Source organism: Labrus mixtus, chromosome 22 (assembly GCF_963584025.1).
Source record: "Labrus mixtus chromosome 22, fLabMix1.1, whole genome shotgun sequence".
In the NCBI taxonomy this organism is placed as follows: Eukaryota; Metazoa; Chordata; class Actinopteri; order Labriformes; family Labridae; genus Labrus; species Labrus mixtus.
In genome coordinates this window covers 20,261,276-20,283,775 of record NC_083633.1, presented here as the reverse complement: position 1 = coordinate 20,283,775, position 22,500 = coordinate 20,261,276, and the positions used below count along the sequence as shown (strand labels likewise).

Sequence of the window (22,500 nt, the reverse complement as noted above, 5' to 3'; positions counted from 1 at the left end):
TGTGTGTGTGTGTGTGTGTGTGTGTGTGTGTGTGTGTGTGTTGGGTGGAGACTTCCTGTTGGACGAACAGAGTAGCTGCAGAACAAACAGGACACAGTTTTTAAACACTTCAGTGAATTTAAAGCAGACTGACAGAGGTTATATATAAACGCTTTAAATTATCTTTATTATTCATTTAAAGCTCCTCATGTTGAACATAAACTGAAGAAATATGAGAATGGAGGATGAAGCAGAAGTAGAGCTCATGCAGCTATTTTCAGCTTCTTGTATCCCCAAAGCATGGTGGGAACTGTAGTTCCAAATATCTTAATTAACAAAAGAAAATGTAGTCTTTAAAGGAAGAATGTGTGACTTTTTGATCCAGTGGATGTCGGCCTTGAGCGGCCTCTGACCCCTCTGCACTCACGATGTTCACACAAATACAACTCTCCATAAAGCACCATTAAGCAACAGCGTTGGAAAAAGTCGTCCTTGTCTCGAGCTGTAATCACCTGTGTCCTGCATTGTTGTGTTAGCATGCTAATGCTAGGTGTGCGAGATGATTGACAGCAGCATCTGCCTGTCCTGATCAGAGCACAGCAGGGGGGTGGGGCCTAATGTTTGTACCAGCAGGTGAAGAAGAGATAGACATACTAACATGTTTTATGAGCTCCATAAACTTCAAAAAGCAGCAGCTGCTCAGATTTAAAGAAACGAACACCCAGAAAGATCAGAGACATTAAAATAAATTTAAATATCGATTACTGCAGTTTTATAATTAATAATCTGAGAGCTGTTCACTTCACCGGCTCCAGAATCACTTTTATTTAATCCATTACTCGTCCCAACGTGACCTCTCGTGACCCTGGTCATCAGGTGGAGGTGTGTTAGTCGGAGGCCCCACTTCCTGCTCTGACCTGAACGCCATCATAACCTCTACTGTTAAAACTAAACTGTAAACCTGCTTACCCTCCAAAGTGTCTGAATCTGTGTGTGTGTGTGTGTGTGTGTGTGTGTGTGTGTGTGTGTGTGTGTGTGTGTGTGTGTTATAAAGTGTGGTATTAAGTAGAGGATAATAAAGTCCTCTTTGGGATAAACAGATTTTGTAAAACCTCAGAGAGTCACAGCCCAACATTTCCTGTGAGCTCCACAATCACAAACACATGTTTCTGTTTCTGTTGGACTCCATGTTTGGACTCGGTGCTTCCTGTACCCCCTCCCCCGCCCTCCCCCTCCCCCCCCCCCTCTCTTTTGTTCTGTATTTGTTCAGTCTACAGTTTCCGTCCTCATCCCTGAGAAAATAAAGATTTCTCTGATCGTCACATGTTTCTAACTGAAACAACAGAAACTTTAAACTGTGAGAGGTTCTGTTTGATGTCATGTTGTTACCACCATTTAATCTTCAAACGATATCGACACCCGTTTGATACCACGGCCAGCAAACTCCTGCACACCATCTAAACTGCAGGAGGACTTAAAATAAATTAATTCTCAACTCAGTCATTTAACTGAAATATGTTGTTTTTCACCTGGACAGGTAAACCGTTAAACCTTTAACAATTAGAAATTTTAAAACTAAAATTGCATTGTATTTTTTTTGTCTCTATCTCCATGGTAACAGGTGTGTTTCCATGGTTACAGGGCTTACTCCATCTCTGTGTCTCCATGGATACAGGTGTAACTTCCTGTCTGTCTCCATGGTTACAGGTTTAATGTCTTTTCTCTGTGTCTCCACGGTTACAGGTTTAATGTCTTCTCTCTGTGTCTCCATGGTTACAGGTTTAATGTCTTCTCTGTGTCTCCATGGTTACAGGTTTAATGTCTTCTCTGTGTCTCCACGGTTACAGGTTTAATGTCTTTTCTCTGTGTCTCCACGGTTACAGGTTTAATGTCTTCTCTCTGTGTCTCCATGGTTACAGGTTTAATGTCTTCTCTCTGTGTCTCCACGGTTACAGGTGTGGGTGGGTGGAGCCTGTTGCTGTGTCTCAGCTCTGCAGAGAGGAGCTGTCTGAGGAGGATCTCCTTCTCTCTCCTGCAGCTCCATCAGACGGTAAGACTCACCTGTACAGGTGCTGCAGCCAATCAGAGGCAGGTTGGAAGTTACCATGTTTACTCACCTGTCTGCCTGTTTTTCCTCAGGTGAACCTGCTTCCTGAGCTGATGGAGGCGTTCTCCGATGCAGGGGCAGGCCTCTGTCACTTCCTCGCTCGCTCGTACCTGACAGGTGGGTCACATAGCAAACAGGTCAAAGGTCACCTGAGCAGGTGTGTGTAAATAAGGTGTAGAGACAGGTAAGGGGACCTCCTGCAAACTGACATACCTGTCTCTGCTTCACCTCTCAGGGTCAGAATTACCCATGAGGCCTGACTCCTGTGGATCGACCAATCAGAAGCTGCAGGTTCCTCAGGAGGTTGTGGACAGGTGAGCATCAGTCTGTGACCTGCAGGTAAACTCACCTGTTCTGTAGTTTTCATGTTTCTTCTTTGTCTGTCAGTGACTCACCTGTCGAAGCCCCACCTCCTGCTCTGGTTGCCATGGTGAATGTTTACGTCCTGGTGACATCAGTGAACCCGCTCATTTCCTTCATGCATGCCATCAGCGTTGTGATGACCAATCAGGAGCAGAGGGGGCGGGCCTTAAAGGTAAATCAGAATCATCAGCCTGACTCTTTTTTTTACTGAAGAAATCGATTCTCTGTTTGAGCCTCTGCTGCCCCCTGCTGGTTAAAGATCTCATCTCTCCTCCTCCTCCTCTCTCAGCTCAGCGACTTCCTGCTGCAGCAGTTAGGACCAAACACTTCCCATGATGCTTTGGGGCAGGTGAAGAGGGTGATAGGTGAGGTGCTGCAGGCGGCCCTATCGACCAATCAGAAGAAAGAAACACTCAACCGGTAAAAGAAACGTCAGAGTCTATGTTTAACATCCTTTAAATGTCTCGGCTTGTTTTTTAAGGATCATATTAATTGATAAATTGATTTATTTTAATATTATTAAATGCAGAGTGTGTGTTTCAGGTGTGTGTTGTGCTACCAGCTGATGACCTTCACTCTGCAGTTCAGCGGCTCGGTCACACCTGTCGTGGTCCAGGTAAGAGTTTATACATGATGCGTTCAGGAGCCTCACACCTTCTTTTAATCAGACCGTCTGTGCAGATATTTAACACAGAGTGAGACATCACATCACATCACATCTTTGCTGCTCAGTGAGTGTTTATTAATCCTCTCAGATTATTGATGTGAACATTTTCAAACCTCTGATATTTAATTAAAACAGTTAATGTTTCATTCAGAAGAAATGTTTGTCCTGTACTTTGTTCACCACGCTGCGTCCTACCTGAGGGGTCACAGGCCTCAGTTTGAGAACTGTTGTTGTGCAGGTGGTCAACTCAGAAGCTGAGCCTTCGTCATCATCACAGCGACTCCTCTTCATCACTTTAATCACTGTAAACACACAGCTATCATCCAACGGGGAAGGCTTTTATTTTGAAAACACCACTCTCATAAAGACTCTTTGATGATGATGTAATCGGTGACCTTTGTATGAACCCATTGTGAACAATACACGGTCTGTTCAGAGCCTACCTGTGATTACACACAGAGACAGACCCCCTCTCTCAGTCAGCTGTTGGATCAGTTTTTCCTCCTTCAGGTGCACTGACAATAATCGTCCAGCAGAGGGCAGTGTCTCCTCAGCTGTTCTGTGATTTGTACTCAGCTGCTCTGTGATTGGTCGGTCTGATGTTTTTTTTTGTGTGTTTTTTTTTCAGGTAGACGTTGATCTGAATGTTTCTTCTCTGAGTGATGACACCTTTGACAGACAGATCACCACAGACCTGATCCTGGAGGACACACTGCACTTCCTGCTGTCCTCACACACACACCTGTCCTCAGAGACGCAGACAGAAGGGAGACAGGTGAGTCTGAAACCAAACAGTGTAATACTGAATTAATGAATTGATAAATCATTCAGTTAACCCTGCATGCTGTCTCTGTGTCTCTGTGTCAGTACGGTGGCTGCAGAGGGACACTTGGCGTCTGTTTGACAGAAGAAGAGTTTCTTCTTCTTCTACAGTTTCAGCAGCAGATTAAAACACCCTCAGCTTTTCACCTGGTAAATAAAAATATATATATTTCAGCACAAAGCAGTGCAGAGTAGTGTGTGTTTTTAATTTTTGGTTTGATATTGAATTATTCTCTCTCTCGTTGTAGCTGTACCCCAGCCTCTCCTCCACCTCCTCCTCCTCCTCCTCTTCCTCCTCCTCCTCCCCTCCTCCTCCTCTCAGCGTCTCAGATCTTCTGATAAGTATCGTTCAATTCTACGAGCTCCAGCGAAATCAAAGCCTCGGGTCAGTCTGTGAATCTGTAAACGGCAAACATCTGTCTCATCAGCTGTTATTGTTCTTCTTAATGTTTGTTTATGTTTTCATGTTTCATACAGAACTGATGAGGCAGAAAATCCGACCAATCAGGAGTCGGCTTTGTCGACTTCGCAGGATGAAGGTGAGACTCTTCCTCAACCTGTGTCACAAAATGAATGGGAATAAGATCTGAGACTCAAACTTTACAGCAGAAATAAACATGTTGACTGCCTGTTCTAAAACCTGCAGTTCCTCCAGTGTCCACTAGAGGCTGTCTCCTGTAGTGAGTCTGTCCCCATAGAGCTCCATGTTAACATATAGTATAAATAAACATCTTTACAGCCTGGTACAAAAACAAAAATACTCTTCATGACATCTGTACGGGATGAATTTTTTACACAACTCACCTGTTTACATTATTTTAAGGATTTAATTGATGTAGAATTAGGGGCGTGGCCTCTTTGATTTATGGGGGAGTTGCTAACTGTCTGCTAGTTTTCACCTCAGTTAATTTAGTCACTAAAAATAACCTGTGTGTGTGTGTTTGTGTGTGTGTGTGTGTGTGTGTGTGTGTGTGCTTCAGGCTCCTGTGTGGACCCTCACCTGAGACAGATCTACACGGACCCGCCCCTCACTCTGACTCCGCCCTTTAACCCCACCTTGAAGGAGTATCGTGCCGAGGTGACCTTTGACACAGTGACCGTTAGAATCCGTCCTGAGCCTGTCAGCTCTGCGTGTCGGGTCCACCTTGATGAGCACGGAGGGCCCAGGTGAGACCATACCCCTAAACCTCTGACCTCTGACCCCTGACCTCTGACCTCACAGCTCAGGTCACTTAACATTTTTTTATTTTTCTTCTTCAGGATGGCGAACTACCCGGTCGGCCTCGGCAACAGCAGGATCAGCATCCTGGTGACAGACGATGCTGAGACGGAGCCCGTCGTCATGACGATCTACACCGTGCATGTGTACCGCGAAAGCCGGCCCAGTCTGCCCATGTTCGGAGATCATGTGACCTGCAGCTTCCTGCAGGTAGGTTAGCTGCTCTGCTATTGGCTTGATAGCATAGCACACCTGTAAGTCATAGTACCTGTGATATTTCTGGAAGCTAAAAACAGGATTTAAATAAAATATTCAACAGTTGACTCCTCCCAGGATCTTTGAGAACAACCTCACAAGTTGTACAAGACGATGATTAGGTCACCATGGTATCTACCTGTGAATCTCAGGTAGCCCCGCCCTCCATACTATCAGACGTGTCTGAAGGTTTGTTTGAATCTGCAGTATAAGAGTGATCCTGTCAGGTTCTTCTTCGTTGGTGCTGAATGCGTTCTCTATCTGATGTTGCCCTCCTCACCTGTGCTCTGACACACCTGTGGGCCTCACTCCCTCTCAGGTGGATGAAGGGCGGGGGGGGTTCGGTCATGCTGTGGGGCCCCTGGTGTGGGGTCCCTGGTGAACAGAGGGCTCATTGATGCTCAGGGTGGGGTCTGCTCTTTGAAGTTTGTTCATGGGAAGATTAAAGACAGAGGACAGGTAGAAACACACACAGGTGTTCTGCAGGGACGGTGTGCCTGCCACTTTCATGAGGTAACACAGCTTTATATTTATATAGTAAACAAAAAGATAATTAAACCTCAGAGATTTCTGTGACAAAAAATGGGATTAATAATAGAGAATTTATGATCTGACGATGATTTCTTCAGGATGTAAAAACTCTTCATCCTGATTTACAGATGAACAATTTGTGATTTAAGTTGTGTTATTTATTTATGATCATGGTGTTCCTCAAAGAATCATTCTGGGTCCTCTTTTTGTTTGTTTATAAATGCTTTATGCAGATGATACACAAATGTTCATCAAAGCTTTCAACAACAGAAAAGAAAAGTTTGATCACATGTCAATCATTTAAAAGAATGAATATTAAACATCAAGGTGAAGTGAGTTTACTCCGGGTTAGCTGTAATGTTATGGAGGCTAGTATCAGCTGATGTAATCTAACTTTAAATATATATGTCGTTGTGTGTGTGTGCTGTGAGCGTCTCTCTCAGAGTCCTCGTGCTGGTTTTTTAATAAACTGACAGGATTATAGTTTTAGTTCTGCTTCTTCTTCAGTGCTTCAAACATTTATCTTTATTACTTTCAGTCTCCGCAGCAGCTCTGAGCGTCGTGATGAAATGTCTTCATGTCTGTGTTTGAGGATCAGACTCTCCTTCAGTCCTGACCTTCTGAATCCTCCATAAACCCTGATGATGATCCAGGTCTCTGCAGGTTCACCTCAAACAACTTCAGATAACTTAGATAGATAACCTCTGCACACACCGAGTCTGTTTTTACACTAGCTGAACGGTTAAAACCACAGAGGAACATGAATGGGTCATTTTATAAAGTTAAGCTTTTGTATTTGTGTGTTGCAGTGAATAACACACACAGCAGACGGTGTTTTTTACAGAATAAACAGAGATGATATCAGAGAGGATTTTGTGTTCTGCCGTGGATAAATCTGCAGACCGAGAGTCTGCACTGTAAAAAATACTGATTTAAAACAAACACATCAACGCGACAGTCGGTCTTTAACTTTAAATCCAGGAAATTTAACTGTACTGTTTCTCCCAGAGTCAGATTAACCAAAAAAAGTAAAAGTATAAAAATAGAAGAGCAATATAAACATAAGAGAGGAGAAAAAAATAAATGAATTACAATTAAGAAAATATAATCTGTACAAAAAACTAAAAAGGGAGATACTGTACAACAAACCAAGGAGGCTCTTCATTAAGAGGTAGAGTCCAGAGTCCTTTAATATCTCTGCAGAGTACAACAGTCCACATCTTTACACTTTAATGTATTTACATTTGTTTCAATTTGTGAAAATGTTCGGATTGAATTTTGCGTGTTAAAAGCAAACATGAAAAACAACTTCTTCAAAATCAAAAATGTGATTCTGTAGAGAGTGATATGGACGAGGAAAGGAAGCTGTAATGTTGAGTAATACAAGGCGTGCTGCAGTAGGGACAAATAGCAGAAAAAAAACAACAGTAGACCCGCTTACCTCCGTTTGGTAGTGGAGCGGTCTCTGAAGCGGTTACAGGCACACTTATGTGGAAAGGTAAGACAAAAGAAGGACAAGACGCTGAGGCGTTTCAGCCTAATGACCTTCATCAGGGCGTTAGTGTTGCACTGGTGTGATGGGCGAGAGAGAGAGAGAGACGGAGAGAGAGAGAGAGGGAGAGAGAGAGAGACGGAGAGAGAGAGAGAGACAGAGAGAGAGAGAGAGACAGAGAGAGAGAGAGACGGAGAGAGAGAGAGAGGGAGAGAGAGAGAGAGAGACAGAGAGAGACAGAGACAGAGAGAGAGAGAGAGAGAGAGGGAGAGAGAGAGAGACGGAGAGAGAGAGAGAGACAGAGAGAGAGAGAGAGACAGAGAGAGAGAGAGACGGAGAGAGAGAGAGAGGGAGAGAGAGAGAGAGAGACAGAGAGAGACAGAGAGAGAGAGAGAGAGAGAGAGAGAGGGAGAGAGAGAGAGAGACGGAGACAGACAGAGAGACAGAGACAGAGACAGAGAGAGAGAGAGAGACGGAGAGAGAGAGGGAGAGAGAGAGAGACAGAGACAGAGACAGAGAGAGAGAGACAGAGACAGAGACAGAGAGAGAGAGACAGAGACAGAGAGAGAGAGACTTTATACTAACTTCATAAAATCCAATTAATATTAGTACAAATTTAAAACGCTCATTTTCCTCATGTCCTCATAAGACACGTAAACACAACAAACACACACACACGCAGTTTAAACACAAAAGAGGTGTGTGTGTGTGTGTGTCGACGTGGCACCTCTCTCTCTCTCTCTCTCTCTCTCTCTCTGGATGAGGATGAGGATGAGGGATGAAAGGCAGCGGTGTGTTTGTTGTTATTCTTTATGTGTGTGTGTGTGTGTGTGTGTGTGTGTGTGTGTGTGTGTGTGTGTGTGTGTGTGTGTGTCTGTGTGTGTGTGTGTGTGTGTGTGTGTGTGTGTGTGTGTGTGTGTGTGTGTGTGTGTGTGTGTGTCTGTGTCTGTGTGTGTGTGTGTGTGTGTGTGTGTGTGTGTGTGTGTGTGTGTGTGCGTGTGTGTGTGTGTGTTGCAGAGTTGACACTGAGCTCAGGTACGAACAAGAAAATCCCTGTTAAGTTTTCTTGTCTCACTTTGTTGCGAGCTGCGACGCCGCCGTGCAGAATGTGACGCCGCCACGCCGAAACCTGCAGCGGGAGAAGAAGAAGAGAGTGTGTGTTTGTGGGGACGTGTGTGTGCGCGAGGCGGCCCGCTCTGATGTCGGGGCCAGACGTCGCGGCTCCCACGGGGCCCGATCCGGTCGGTTTGTTTGACCTCTGACCTCTGACCAAAGGAGGACGACGGAACGACGCTCACACAAAAGAGAAGAAGAAGAAGAAGGAGAAGGCTTTGATTTAAAGTGAGAGTAGAAGAAGAGAAGGACTTTAGAGGAGGAGGACAGAAAGTGAAGAAGAAGATATCTGACTGGAGTTAGAATAAAAAAGGAACACAGCCCTGTTTCCAATGTCCGACCACACTATGCTCCTGATGCATTATGGGTAATATGTCCGTTCTCTGTGTTTCAGGACTGTGGTCTGAAGGTCGAGCCGAGTCGCTCCTGTGGTCTGCAGCCGTTCATCAAGTCTACGAGTCCACCTGTAACCTGCAGCTCAGGTCACCAACCAGGTCTGATGTCACTTCCTGTTTCTCACCTGTCAGCAGGTGTTCTCAAAGCTGTCAGATTTAAAACCTAATAGAACAATCCTGAATATGATCACAGGTTATTTTTTAATAATCACATCTATCCTACTGTCCATCTCACCTGTCTGTCTCACCTGTCTGCCTCACCTGTCTGTCTCACCCATCTGTCTCACCTGTCTGTCTCACCTGTCTGTCTCACCTGTCTGTCTCACCTGTCTGTCTCACCCGTCTGTCTCACCTGTCTGTCTTACCTGTTTGTCTCACCTGTCTGTCTCACCTGTCTGTCTCACCTGCATCAGGTCGGTGGGTGGTTCCTTGTCTCAGCTGTTCTGACAACAGGACATGTGATTGGAGGGAGGTTGCCTGGCAACCAGACGGCTGTTACCACCCGTTGGTTGAGCGCCCCCTGCTGCAGGACTGCATGACGGACAGGAAGGTGAGCCCAGGTGATCAAAGATACCTGTCTTTGTCCTCGGTCATCGTCCTCCCTCTCTCCTCATTCTTCCTTTTGGATATCAAATAAAATCAAGTACAGGTGTCCTGATGGTTGGCGTGTATCACCTGTCTCTCTCTCTTCAGGTGATGTTTATCGGTGACTCAACCAATCGGGGGATGATGTACTACCTGATGGAGCGGGTGAACTCGAGTCTCGAGGACTGGGGGAAGGCTCACGACCTGCTGCTGTACAGGAACCTGAACGGTGGGCGGAGCCAAGTGAGCTACTCATACTATCCTCAGTTCTGGATGGAGAAGAGTCACAGGCCCACCTTCAGACAGGCTCTGCTGCAGGTCATCCACAGGTGAGCACACAGGTGTGATATTAACCAAAGCTAATGGGATGTTTATGTGCTGATGGCTCTCTTCTCTGAAGGTCACAACCTCTGGTGAACTCCAACATGACCGTCCTGGTGGTGGGCGGAGTCCAGTGGCTCAACACGGATCACCTGAGGACGGTCAGGGAAGTGCTGAACAGGTAAGCAGTAACATAAAATAATATAACAATAAAGACAGTCAAACGGTAATGTTTAAAGATTCTGAATGATGACTGCCGATGATTGAATCAATAAAACAGATGACTCTTCTGCAGCGTGCAGGTTTACATTAACCTGAAGCCCAATAACAGAGGACCCAACTTGGAGCCCTGTGGTACACCTGTTCTGATCCTCATTTTCAATTTGACTTTTTAAATTTGAAATTTTGATAATTTATCATCTCTGATTTGATAACTTCTGATGACTTCATGAGAGAACATCTCTCTCTGTCACATAAAGGGATGAGGACTGAAGTCGATGTTGTGAAACAACCTACCATGTCAGTATTGTAGTTACCGTGACAACACGGTGATAGTGTTTCTCCTCCACAGAGAGTCTCTGAGTGATATCCTGGTTGTGGTGAAATCTTTGGGGATGGGTTTCCATCTTCCCGTTGACGGGATCCGCTCTCTCAGTCTGGTATGTTTATGAGTTTGAGTATGAGTTTTATTCCTCTTTACTGTCAGCTCTTTACATCACATGATCCTTTCACCTGGATGGTTTGTTTGTTTGTTATTGTTTCTACTTTTCCTGATCCTTCAGAAAGAAATTCAGCAGCTCTACAGAAAGAACAGTGACATCATCACCACAGCAAAGCATCATGGGTACGAGGTGATCGACACATTCAGCATCACGATGGGTCGGTACAAAGAGTTCCTGCAGGGACGGTGTGCCTGCCACTTTCATGAGGTAACACAGCTTTATATTTATATAGTAAACAAAAAGATAATTAAAACTCAGAGTTTTCTGTGAAAATTACCTAAAAATTACCAAATGGGATTAATTATAGAGAATTTATGATCTGACGATGATTTCTTCAGGATGTAAAAACTCTTTATCCTGATTTACAGATGAACAATTTGTGATTTAAGTTGTGTTATTTATTTATGATCATGGTGTTCCTCAAAGAATCATTCTGGGTCCTCTTGTTGTTTGTTTATAAATGCTTTACGCAGATGATACACAAATGTTCATCAAAGCTTTCAACAACAGAAAAGAAAAGTTTTCTTCATGATTCAGGCATGTGGAACAAACCAGAGAACTTCTTTTATATTTTGTCAACCTTTAATTTTTAAACTTCTGATAATTGTCAACAAATATTGAACCAGGTTTGTGTCTTCTTCTTCTGCTCTCACAGGTGGAGAAGGTCGAGTCCTCCGGCCTCTCAGAAAACACAACAAGCTCAACAAACAGAAGCAGATCCACCAAGACCGCACTCAGCAGCTATTCAGCTGAGCTGAACACTCTCCAGGAGGCGTGGCCTAAGGCCTCATCCTATCACGTGAGAGGACCAGTGAACCAGGTTTACTCTGAGATCCTGCTGAGCCGCCTGTGTCCTAAAACCAGAAACTGAACGTCTGTGTGTTTGTGTGTGTATGTGGACTGTCTCCTCTGTAGCAGAGTGAAAAACATGAAGGAGAATAGAAAAGGACTGTCCAAGAGATCACAGAGGTGTGACTTATTAAAATGATTATTTTTGTATTTTTAAGGTCCAAGCTGAAACATTCACTGTCCGAATCACTAAGAGAGAGAAAACAGCGTCATGCACGAGCTTCAGCTACATCTTCTTATGTGCAGTTTTTAAATGAACTCAAACTTGTTTCATAATCTCAACAGAAACTCTTCACTGTTTTTATCAATGAACCATCAGCTGCTCACTGCTCACTAATAGGATCTGAACCCACTGACTTTACTGCCCTTCAGCTCTACTTATAATCTGCCTGTTAACTGCAAGTGAAGCTAGTTATTAAAGTTAGCTTCAAAGGAAACCCAGCTGCTTTCTACTCTTCATCAGCTCGTCTATAATATGTACTAGCTAGGTTATAATGTGAACTAACCAGTTTATAATGTGTATTATTTTATAATGCATGCCATAATTCTGTGTACTAAGTAGTTTATTTTGTGGAATAACTAGTTAATTGTATGTAATAGCCAGGTTAAAATATAAGCTAACTTGTTTATGTGTATTATTTTATAGTTAGTGCTAACTACTCTGTACTAAATTAGTTTATAATGTGAACTTATTATAACTTATACTATATTATGTGCAAATCAGTGTGTAATGGGCATTTTGTAGGCTACTAACTAGCTTCTTTTGCATACACGGTATTTATCTCTAATGTGTACTAATTAGCACACAAGCTAGTGTCTATTGTACATTAGCTGTTACCTTGCTAAAGCTAATTAATTATGCACACAGTTTAATGAGTGACTGAGCTTCAGTGTTTTGTGCAGCTGATGTTTTTTATCGTACATCAAATGTTTGGACATTAATGAGCCGTGGCCAGTTTACTAGCTGGCTAGTTTAGCCTGCCATGCTAATAAGTATTAAAGTAGTAATAAGTAGCTTTAATGGCTCCACCAGTTTCTAAGGTGCAGTGAGTAGTTTCAGAGCTCATTTATTAGCCGTGATAAACTTTTCTGGTGCGAACAAACTCAATTTATTTTGAGCTCGACAGAGATATTCACCGGATAGTTTTAGTTTTCTGTATCAGTGGTCCGTCACATCAGATGTTTATATCTCATATTTTAACTTGAATGTCGGACTGAAGCTGTTCTCTCTCTCTCAACCTGTATGTCTCTTTGCATATATAAAACAGATATATGTATATTTATATACCTCAGTCGTACTATTGTGTATATCAGATGATGTAAACCAAAGACTCCATGATAACTGATTATCATGAGGAAGAAACGTCTTATTTGTTCCTCTGCTTGTATTTTCTATATTTTTCTACGGATGTGCCTTATCTCTGAACATGTTTACATGCTGGAAAATAGAATTTATGAATATTTATATGAATGTTATGTTTTTTTTCCCTCCACGTGATTAATTAATTATCCAACTTGAAGACATAAAATCAGATTTTTGTTTCACTTTGTCTTTTTGGTTATGACATGAATGTTTGTTAGTCTGCATCATCTCACTTTAAAATCTGTTTTTACTTTAAACATTCACAATTTCAGCATTTATTACAATAACTGTGCCTTTCTGCATTTTATAAATCTCCACCATGCAAGGTATTTTATAAAACGTTATCACCAGCCCTGCCTCTTGTTTTTATCTTAAAGTCTTTACAGTGTTTGTCAAAAAGTTATTTAAGAGTCTGTAAACCTAGTAGGGGAATGTTAACAGTTTTTTTGTGCAATTTCGACATGTGCAGGAGTTTGTCTGCAATCTTTGATGGATTAATTCCTCTCCTACACACCTGTCCTTTATTGTTTTGTTTTTTAAGCTTCAGCACATTTTGATATCAGATTGTATTGTTTCGGAAAAAGTATCCAAGTATTGAAAATGTTGACAACCTTACTTTACACCGAACTCCATAAACTCCATTCTCATGACGGGTAAAACTTTGGCTCATGAACATGTAAAACCATCTGCTGCTTCAGTCCGACCAATCACCGTTCAGCTGTGACGTCGTCAGCTCAATACGCTGATCATCAAATGAGGCTCCTCCGGGTCCAGTGAGTCCAGCTTGTGATCCTGCAGCCCCGAGTCAGAAGAGGAGGGAGAACACATTATAGAGGATCTTCATCATCTTCCTTATCAGCATCATTTCCATCAGTCAGAGCGGCTCGGATCATCCAGACCCGGGTCAGTAACCCGCTCCTGGCCCGGGTGAGTATGAGACAGAGGCTGCTGATGGACAGACTCGGAGCGCAGCCCGGAGACACATGAAGAGGACATGGAGACTCGGAGCTGTGGAGTCCGAAGCATGTGCACCCTGAGCCTGCTGCTGGTGTCCGTGTGTCCGCTGTGCTGCAGGTCGAGCTGGATGTGAGTACCTAACAGTCTGTTGCTTCAGGGTCCAACTCCACCAAACTCCTTTTAACAAACCATCAAATTAAGACTCACTGCGCAGTTTAGTTGTTGATGCGTTTTGTTTTTACCTGAGCTGAAACGAGTCTTTTACGCAACAACCTCCCGAGATCCAAAAAGCCAAATTTAATTTTAAAAACTGTGAATATAAAAAGTCCCCGTGTTTCTCCTCAGCAACAACCTGCTTTAAATATAAATTATCACTGTTTTCCATCGAAATGATCCACTTTAAATCCGGTAAATATGATTTTTAAAATAGAAAATGTGCGATTAAAAATATTGGTTTCTGTTCATCAGTGAAAGTGGAACCGAGTTGTTTAACGATATTTGTTCCTCGTCCAACAAACAATCAACCAAAAATAGAAAATATAACCAGCATTTATAACGAAATAACATTTAGATGAAGTATAGGCTTTATTTTTAAATGATTTATTGTGTTGGTCTTGGTCCAGTGAGGATTCTGTGTGCTGATTCCTTTTAAAATCTTTTTTGTTTTTTACTGAATTTGACTCCTCTGCAACTCCTTCTGTAGGTCAGTTTATCATCTGAAGTTGTGAAGCCCCGTGAATAATTCGGTGCACATGTTGGGCCTCGTTTTTTATCACGGTTTGTGTTAGTCCAAAAGTCTGGTAGAAACAAGCGATGTGAAACAAGTATTAAATTCATGATTTTATAACAGTAAAGTCATTTTCTGTGGGGAGATACTGAACCTGTTACTCCTCATTTGACGATCAAAAATCAATGGTAAATAAATCGATTATTTAATGATGGTTAAAGGACCTGATACATCATGTAAAATGTATTTTATTTTATTTAACCTTTAATTAACCAGGTTGGATTAAAAACCTATTTTTCAAGGGAGATCTGGACAAGACAGGCAGCAGCAAAAACATAAAGTTACAGACAGACATACAAAGAGAGACACAGTACAATTTACAAAGCACAACATTTTGGATTAAAATAGAAACATCTATGAGTCATATCTGAGAATCAGTTGTTCAAACAGCCGAGCTAAAACATCGACGTCCTATAGAATCTGCTTCCATGTCTTAAATATAATATATCCTCTGCAGCTTTAAAATCCTTTGTCTTATGATTTGTCTGTTTCCAACAAAGTGACTCTTTAAAAATGAAATATTCACTTTTACCTTTTCCAATCTCTCCCTCTCTGGCAGAAGATTTAAGATAAAAGTTTTAATTGTGTGATTATATAATAGTTGGAACTCAGCCTTCTCCTTATAGTTTGAGTTTTTATTTTAGACTCTGAGAGGAAAAATGTCTTTAAATCTTGAATATTTATTTTTAATGAGGTTTTGGTGGATTTCTAACCGGTGTCTCTCTCAGGTGGCTGGGTGTGACCTCGACGGGGGTCCCGGAGAAGCAGGGCTGTGCTAACCTCCCTCTGAGCCACAAACAGAGAGAGCTGTGCCGGAAGAAACCGTTCCTGCTGCCCAGCATCCAGGACGGAGCCCGACTCGCCGTGTCCGAGTGCCAGAGTCAGTTCAGACACGAGAGGTGGAACTGCTCCACCAGCGAGCGGCCGCCCGTGTTTGGACACGAGCTGACCAGCGGTGAGGACTCGGACCCTGTTTCATATGATTCATACTTTAATGCTGATACTCAAAGAGACTGAATAGACCTGAGCAGATGGGTTTTGTATCAGCGTGTGTGACCCAGGGGCATCTCCAGGGCCTCATGAACAAATCTCATATTGGGCCCCTCCCCCACAGCCTCAGATATTACACCACACCTCCAATACACAAACCGACCATTAAAAGATTTTTATTAAGGTCGGCTGCATTTTACTCCTGTGATAGTTTTATGTCACCACACACTTTGAAATGATACAATCTCATATTTTCAACCAGGGTCAAGAGAACACTTTTTAAATTGCACAAATATGTTGGCAGCATTTGAAAAAGTGAGTAAAGGGAGAATGCCTCTCCAGCTGCAGCTACCTGTGAGTGCTGAAAATGCCTCTGCACCTTTAAGAAAAAGCTAAAGACCCAGCTCTTTCATGAATACCTACTAACTTAATGATGATGGTCTCCATATTATTGATGATGATGATGGTAATGACGATGGTTTTTGTTTGATAACGACGACTTATAAGATGGTTTCTATACTGATTAGAGCTCTCAAGAACTGCCCTCAATGTTGTGCTTTGCCTCTGGTCACTTCCTGTCAGCACCTGTGTGTCCAATCAGACTCAAAGCTGATCGTTTGCTCTTACTGACATTGTTCCCTTTTTTCTAGATCCTTGTTTGTGTTGTTCTTACTCTCTGATGTACGTCGCTTTGGATAAAAGAGTCTGCTAAGTGAATTGTAGAATAACATGTTACACTGACCCCATCCCTCTCTCCCCGCAGGGACCAAAGAGACGGCGTTTATCTACGGGGTGATGGCGGCGGGGCTGGTCCACGCCGTCACGCGTTCCTGCAGTCAGGGGAACATGACGGAGTGCGGCTGCGACGCTCAGCTTCAAGGCGGCGGCTTGTCGACGGACGGCTGGCACTGGGGCGGCTGTTCGGACCACATCCAGTACGGGACCTGGTTCAGCCGCAGGTTCATCGACAACGCCGCGAAAAACACGTCGATGACTCGAGGAGGGTACACGCCGAGCACGATGAACCAACACAACAGTGAGGTGGGCCGACAGGTGAGGACAACACTGAGACACGAGGTCATTTATGTCCTGCATTAATGTTCTTACATATAACCAGATCAAACTTTCCATCAGTTTAAAGAGCTGTGAAGTGAAATCTGAGGAGAACTTTTCAAAATAAAACTAACAAAGAGCTGAAGCCGTCAAAGCAAAAGTAAGATCAAATTCAAAACTTAAAAACAAAAGAAGAGTGAAAACAAAACAGAACTTAAATAAAGTAAAAGATTGAATCAAAAGTAGTCGGGTATGGCTGCATCCTGGCGCTCTCTCGTCTCATGTGCTCTGGCGCCCCGCTCCTCCAGAAATTTACAACGCCAAGTGTGCTGGGTCAACTCGTGTATGAATTAATATTTACAGTCTATGATTAATTCAAACCTTACCACCACGCCAAAAGAAGACAAGAGTGTAGAAGACGGTGAAGAAGATGGAGTCACGCGCCCGAGGTTTACAAGAAGCCCAAATGAATGTATGAACAGGGTCCTAAGTCTCTGACTAGACTCTTCTCCTCTGTCGCCCCCCGGTGGTGGAATGAACTTCCAAACTCCATGTGATCTGCAGAGTCCCTCTGCACCTTTAAGAAAAAGCTAAAGACCCAGCTCTTTCATGAATACCTACTAACTTAATGATGATGGTCTCCATATTATTGATGATGATGATGGTAATGACGATGGTTTTTGTTTGATAACGACGACTTATAAGATGGTTTCTATACTGATTAGAGCTCTCAAGAACTGCCCTCAATGTTGTGCTTTGCCTCTGGTCACTTCCTGTCAGCACCTGTGTGTCCAATCAGACTCAAAGCTGATCGTTTGCTCTTACTGACATTGTTCCCTTTTTTCTAGATCCTTGCTTGTGTTGTTCTTACTCTCTGATGTACGTCGCTTTGGATAAAAGCGTCTGCTGAGTGAATTGTAGAATTGTAGAATGAATGAAGAGACGTTCAAGTGAGTCACGCAGAGGGGAGAGTTAGAGCGCCGTTTTTTTTTTCAACAGCTGAACTGACGCTGCTGATTGAGCTGTGTGTTTATATATAACTAAAAAAAGCACATACACGTATAGAATGTATATCTAGTATGTCTGTAATATATCACATGTACACTACAGATATTTTTATTTCTGGAGCTTTATGTTGAAAATTAGAAGCTCAGGGGGCTTCAGGCAATCCAGCATCCTGCAGACAAACAGTCGTGATCAAAAGAGGCATTTACAGTCTCCATGGTGACGCTGTGGAGTGATGTGGATCCTTGATTAGTTTGCATGCTGTATTAGAGGAAGTTAAACTCTGCTGTCATCATCAAGTTTAGATAGAAACACAATCAAATGTAACTCTCTCTCTCTTTGTATAAACTGAATTTGAAGGCCCTCATGACAGTTAGCTTCATGCTGTTCCACTGATGGACAGTAGGGGGCAGTAACAGTTCAGCAGCAGAAGAGAGACTATTGACTGATTAACACAGTGATACATTATATTCAATTAAACACACACACACACACACACACACACACACACACACACACACACACACACAGCATGAGGTCCCCGCTCCATCTGCAGACCACGTTCAATGTCCTCACAGTGTCATTAATCGCGTGTGTGTGTGTGTACGGTGTCACTGCTGCGACTTCCTAAAACCAAACAGCGTTCTGTCTGAGTGTGTTTTTAAACATGTTCTCTGACGCTGTGTGTGTTCAGTCTCTACCAGGTGAGTCGGCCATGTTTTGTTTCATGTGGAACCTTTCAGAGAACATCAGCTGAGGCTCCTCGTGGTCAACAGCTCACAATAAAACTTTAATAAAATAAAAAAATAAAGTCTTCGTCGTCTCCTCCTCCTCCTCCAGGCAATCGAGCAGACGATGTCCACAGACTGTCGCTGTCACGGCGTCTCAGGCTCCTGCGCGGTCAAAACGTGCTGGAAGACGATGGCGCCGTTCGAGCGTGTCGGCGTGTACCTGAAGGAGCGCTACGAGAACAGCGTTCAGGTGTCGGACCGCTCCAGGAGGAAGACGAGAAGGAAGGATCAGCAGCGCCCCCCTGTGGACAAACAGCAGCTCATCTTCTTCAACAAGTCTCCAAACTACTGCCTCGAGGACCGGCGTCGCGGCGTCGCCGGCACCAGGGGGCGCCGCTGCAACCGAACGTCCACCGGCTCGGACAGCTGCAACCTGCTGTGCTGCGGCCGCGGATACAACACGCACGTGGTGAGGCACGTCCAACGCTGCGAGTGCAAGTTTGTGTGGTGCTGCTACGTCCGCTGCAAGCGCTGCGAGAGCATGAACGACATGCACACCTGTAAATAACGACCACGCACCTGAAAACAAAGACAACACATCTGTTAAATAAATACAACAGCACCTTGAAACACGACACACCTGTAAATACATCAAACCTGGAAGCTAACAAACACCTGTAAATAATCAGAGCAATTCATAAAAAATGGCATTAAATGTTTTTGTATTTTTACCAATAAACTTTTATTTTTATGTAAATATGTTTTCATCATCGTGACCTCCGCCTGTCTGTTAACCCTTGATCACTCTGCTGCCCCCCTGTGGACTGAAGGAAGAACTACAGACACTCTGAAGAAAAAGGTAACCACAGATTTAACTCTGATTATAAAGATAATTAAATTTCCAATTCTGGCTTTTTTACAAACTCACAGAGCAGAACAGCTGACGACAGGAACAAATAAGTCACAATAATTAAAGAACAGATTATTCTTTCTAGGATAGGAGAGGATAAAACTTTATTGATCCCCAGAGGGGAAATTCGGGCGTTGCAGCAGCACAGACAAGAAAGATCAAAATACAAAATACACATTAAACAGAATAGATAAGATAAATAAAAATAAAAATAGGGGGTATATACAAGTACAAAATGAATGATGAAGTTAACTATTCAGGGAGTTGAGACAGTATTTACAGAGAATGACAAGATAAAGTGACAAGTGATTAAAGTGACTGTATGATAAATAGTAAAGTAATGTAAAGAGCAGAGAGGCAGTGTTGTACCACAGTAATGCAGAGTGCAGTTATACAATATAATATAATATAATATAATATAATATAATATAGTGCAATATGAACAATATAGTGTAATATAATGAAATGTTATATAATATAGACTAATATAATAATATAATAAAATATATAGAATGTACAGAATATATATATATTGATGCTAAATAATAATAATAATAATGATTATTATTATTATTATTATTATTTTATTTAAAGAGTAACTAAACCCTAAAACCACTTTTTCCAACTCTAAACCTCTGTATTTGAGTATTAAGTAGTGTTATGGATCAATTCAAGTCCAAATCTCGACATTTGAGTACAAAGTATTGAAATTTGAAATATTGTGTTAGAAATGTGCGTAGTGTCTGCCCTTCCGTTTGAAAAACTCTAACGGCTGTGTGAAGTACATGCCTACGTCACCAAACCTATAAAAGCCTCGTCACCCGACTCGGCGAACTGTGGGGAGTCAAGTGTGGTGGACTGAGAGAGCTGCGCGATTAATAGTTTAGTGGTTTAGTAGTTGGATTGTTCTGTTAGTATAGGTTCATTTAGGGTAGATTGTAGAGTTGTGAGTTTATAGTATTTAGGAAGTTAGTTGGAGGATGCAGGCATTAGTTAGGTTGTTAGATTATTTCAATATTAGTTAGCTAGTAGCTTAGCTTTAATTGTAGGTTAGCTTAGCTCGTAGTTTAGCACAGTGACTTTTAAGAAACTTAGTTAGTTGTTTGATTTAGCGTTTAGTTTTTAGTATTTATTTGATAGTGGTCAGGATGGGTCGGCAGTTTCTGTAGCAGCTTTCCAGTCAAACATCACACATCATCCAAAATCAAGACACACCTGACAAAACAGTATTTAATAATAAAGATTTTCAACCAGCTGTTAAAAATAAGAACATAAACGGCGTTTCAAAATAATATTTAAAGTTTTCATAAATTATGATTGAAGAAGGAAAATACACTGAGCTGAAGATTAATGTAGAAGAGGTGGGATTAGATAAACTCACACTTCTCCTTTCACCTTTTTCGAACATGTAATCAGAATCAGGCTGTGGCTCAGTGGTCAAACGGTAGGTCGGGGGTTTGATACCCAGCTCCTGCAGCCATGTCTGCAAGACACTTAACCACCAAGTTGCTCCTGCTGCTTCGTCGGCGGTGTATGAATGGATGAGTTAATACTGATGGACTCTTTACTCAGCAGCCTCTACCATCAGGGTGTGAACGTGTCGGTGTGAACGTGTCGGTGTGAACGTGTCGGTGTGACCTGCGGTGTAAAAACGCTCTTTGAGTAGTCAGAAGACGAGAAAAGAAATATACAAGCTCGAGTCCATTCACCAGAATAAAATGAATTAAATATTAAATCCCACCAAAACTGAAAAGTTTAAGTTGTTTAACTTGTGACCAAAGACGAAGAGTTTAACACAAACAACGCCGTCCTGTTTGTACTGCCACTCAGCACTTTAAGTGTGTGTGTGTGTGTGTGTGTGTGTGTGTGTGTGTGTGTGTGTGTGTGTGTGTGTGTGTGTGTGTGAGAATAGCAGGAAATCCTGGACTGTAAATAAGAATCAGTCGCTTTTTTTCCCTCTTTCCTGAAACTTTCTGCTCCGTCATCACACACTGATGGCAACACACACACACACACACACACACACACACACACACACACACACACACACACACACACACACACACACACTTCCTAGGTACTTTCCCTCCTTTATTCGGCTCCTTGTTTCAATGTCATTCATCGCTCGTCTCCTCAAACAGTTTCTCTGACTGTTTATCAAAGAATCATCCAAATCGGAGTAAAAGTGAAAAATGAAAACATCACAGATCTGAAGATGTTCAGGAATCTGTTTCATTCATCCTCAAACAGTTTCTCACGTCTCACCTGAGCTGAAATTTCCCCTGATTTTTTTATCAATTCATATTTGAATGATCACACACAGAAGAATGGATTTGACGTGATCTCTGAAGAGTTATCTCAGCTGACGCTCTGAGGGGAACGATCAGGAGGATTGTATGTTTTTCTGAACACTTTGTCCTCGCTCACAATCTCATCAAACATCAACTGAAACAATAACAGAGTGGGGGCGGAGCTTAGTCCACGTGGACGCAAGGTCGATCACCACAATCTGAATCTCTTGAATGCGTCTTTGAACTCAAGACTGTTTTTTGTTTTTTGTTCTGATTCATAAAAAAAAAGATGAAAACATCCAACCGAGTCTGAGTGAAAGAATCGGCTGAGTCAGCGGAGAGAGAGTCAGGAAACACCGACACAGGAGAGGAGAGGGGGGGGGGGAAGGGGAGGATGGAGAGGAGGGGGGGGGGAAGGGGAGGATGGAGAGGAGGGGGGGAAGGGGAGGATGGAGAGGAGGGGGAGGGGAGGATGGAGGAGTAAAAAGCAGGATGGACTCTGACAGACTGACAGAGATGATCTGAGAGGAGTCATGGAGTGGAGTTTGAAGCTGCTGTTCGTCTCTCTGACGATGATGAAGATGATCTCAGCTGCATCACGACAGGTACAAACTCCACAATCAATCGTGTTTTTTATTCAGATGTGATGTGTGAATTTTGTGCTCTCAGGTCAGCCTGTGTTGGTGTTGAATATTCAAAGTTTCTGCTTCTCTTAAAACATTTATTTTATTTCATTTCATATCAAATTTGTGTCTGAGTTTTTGTTCTTTTTATTTGTTGATTTTTGTGTTTTTGTTAATTCTGTTTTTTGTGAATCTGTCTGTGAGTCACTTTAATTTATCTTTAAACTCTTTAAGTTGAGTAAATCCTAGTTATACATTTTGATTATAATCTCTTTTGGATTATTTAAACTCAGAGTGTGTCGATTTTCATGTTTCAGACTTTTTCTTTAATTATGAAACAAATCTTTGATCAGAGCGATCGTTGTATCGA

General features: G+C 42.5%; 3 protein-coding genes across 6 annotated transcripts in view; all 3 read left to right on the top strand.

Annotated features, from left to right (window-relative positions):
- The window catches only part of cped1 (cadherin-like and PC-esterase domain containing 1), a 21,194-nt gene extending 8,061 nt beyond the window's left edge, over positions 1-13,133 (top strand). The window contains exons 3-21 of the mRNA XM_061029499.1: positions 1,935-2,029; positions 2,119-2,203; positions 2,322-2,400; positions 2,474-2,621; positions 2,739-2,869; positions 2,993-3,065; positions 3,745-3,891; positions 3,984-4,088; positions 4,187-4,323; positions 4,416-4,477; positions 4,919-5,105; positions 5,199-5,367; positions 8,943-9,042; positions 9,357-9,493; positions 9,637-9,857; positions 9,929-10,030; positions 10,421-10,508; positions 10,632-10,778; positions 11,227-13,133. Of these exons, the coding sequence (XP_060885482.1) occupies positions 1,935-2,029; positions 2,119-2,203; positions 2,322-2,400; positions 2,474-2,621; positions 2,739-2,869; positions 2,993-3,065; positions 3,745-3,891; positions 3,984-4,088; positions 4,187-4,323; positions 4,416-4,477; positions 4,919-5,105; positions 5,199-5,367; positions 8,943-9,042; positions 9,357-9,493; positions 9,637-9,857; positions 9,929-10,030; positions 10,421-10,508; positions 10,632-10,778; positions 11,227-11,442 (2,429 nt within the window). The 3' untranslated portion in view covers positions 11,443-13,133. The remainder of the gene's footprint in view (positions 1-1,934; positions 2,030-2,118; positions 2,204-2,321; positions 2,401-2,473; positions 2,622-2,738; positions 2,870-2,992; positions 3,066-3,744; positions 3,892-3,983; positions 4,089-4,186; positions 4,324-4,415; positions 4,478-4,918; positions 5,106-5,198; positions 5,368-8,942; positions 9,043-9,356; positions 9,494-9,636; positions 9,858-9,928; positions 10,031-10,420; positions 10,509-10,631; positions 10,779-11,226) is intronic.
- Positions 13,134-13,222: 89 nt separating this feature from the next.
- On the top strand, positions 13,223-19,057 carry wnt16 (wingless-type MMTV integration site family, member 16). Its single transcript, XM_061029501.1, has 4 exons — positions 13,223-13,869; positions 15,256-15,482; positions 16,281-16,570; positions 18,416-19,057. Exons 1-4 carry the CDS (start codon positions 13,778-13,780, stop codon positions 18,872-18,874), a joined length of 1,068 nt encoding a protein of 355 aa, XP_060885484.1. The 5' UTR covers positions 13,223-13,777; the 3' UTR covers positions 18,875-19,057.
- Positions 19,058-21,993: 2,936 nt separating this feature from the next.
- Positions 21,994-22,500, top strand: part of stab2 (stabilin 2) — a 27,438-nt gene continuing 26,931 nt past the window's right edge. For all 4 annotated transcript variants that reach the window (XM_061029232.1, XM_061029230.1, XM_061029231.1 and 1 more), the window contains exon 1: positions 21,994-22,112. In XM_061029232.1, the coding sequence (XP_060885215.1) occupies positions 22,041-22,112 (72 nt within the window). In that variant the 5' untranslated portion in view covers positions 21,994-22,040. The remainder of the gene's footprint in view (positions 22,113-22,500) is intronic.

What these genes read in the sequence shown, in the direction of transcription:
- wnt16 (XM_061029501.1), top strand. Translation starts at nt 13,778, where the DNA reads ATGGAGACTCGGAGCTGTGGAGTCCGAAGCATGTGCACCCTGAGCCTG. An exon ending in TGGACACGAGCTGACCAGCG is followed by an intron (nt 15,483 to 16,280) that starts GTGAGGACTCGG and finishes CTCTCCCCGCAG; the next exon opens with GGACCAAAGAGACGGCGTTT. An exon ending in ACAGTGAGGTGGGCCGACAG is followed by an intron (nt 16,571 to 18,415) that starts GTGAGGACAACA and finishes CTCCTCCTCCAG; the next exon opens with GCAATCGAGCAGACGATGTC.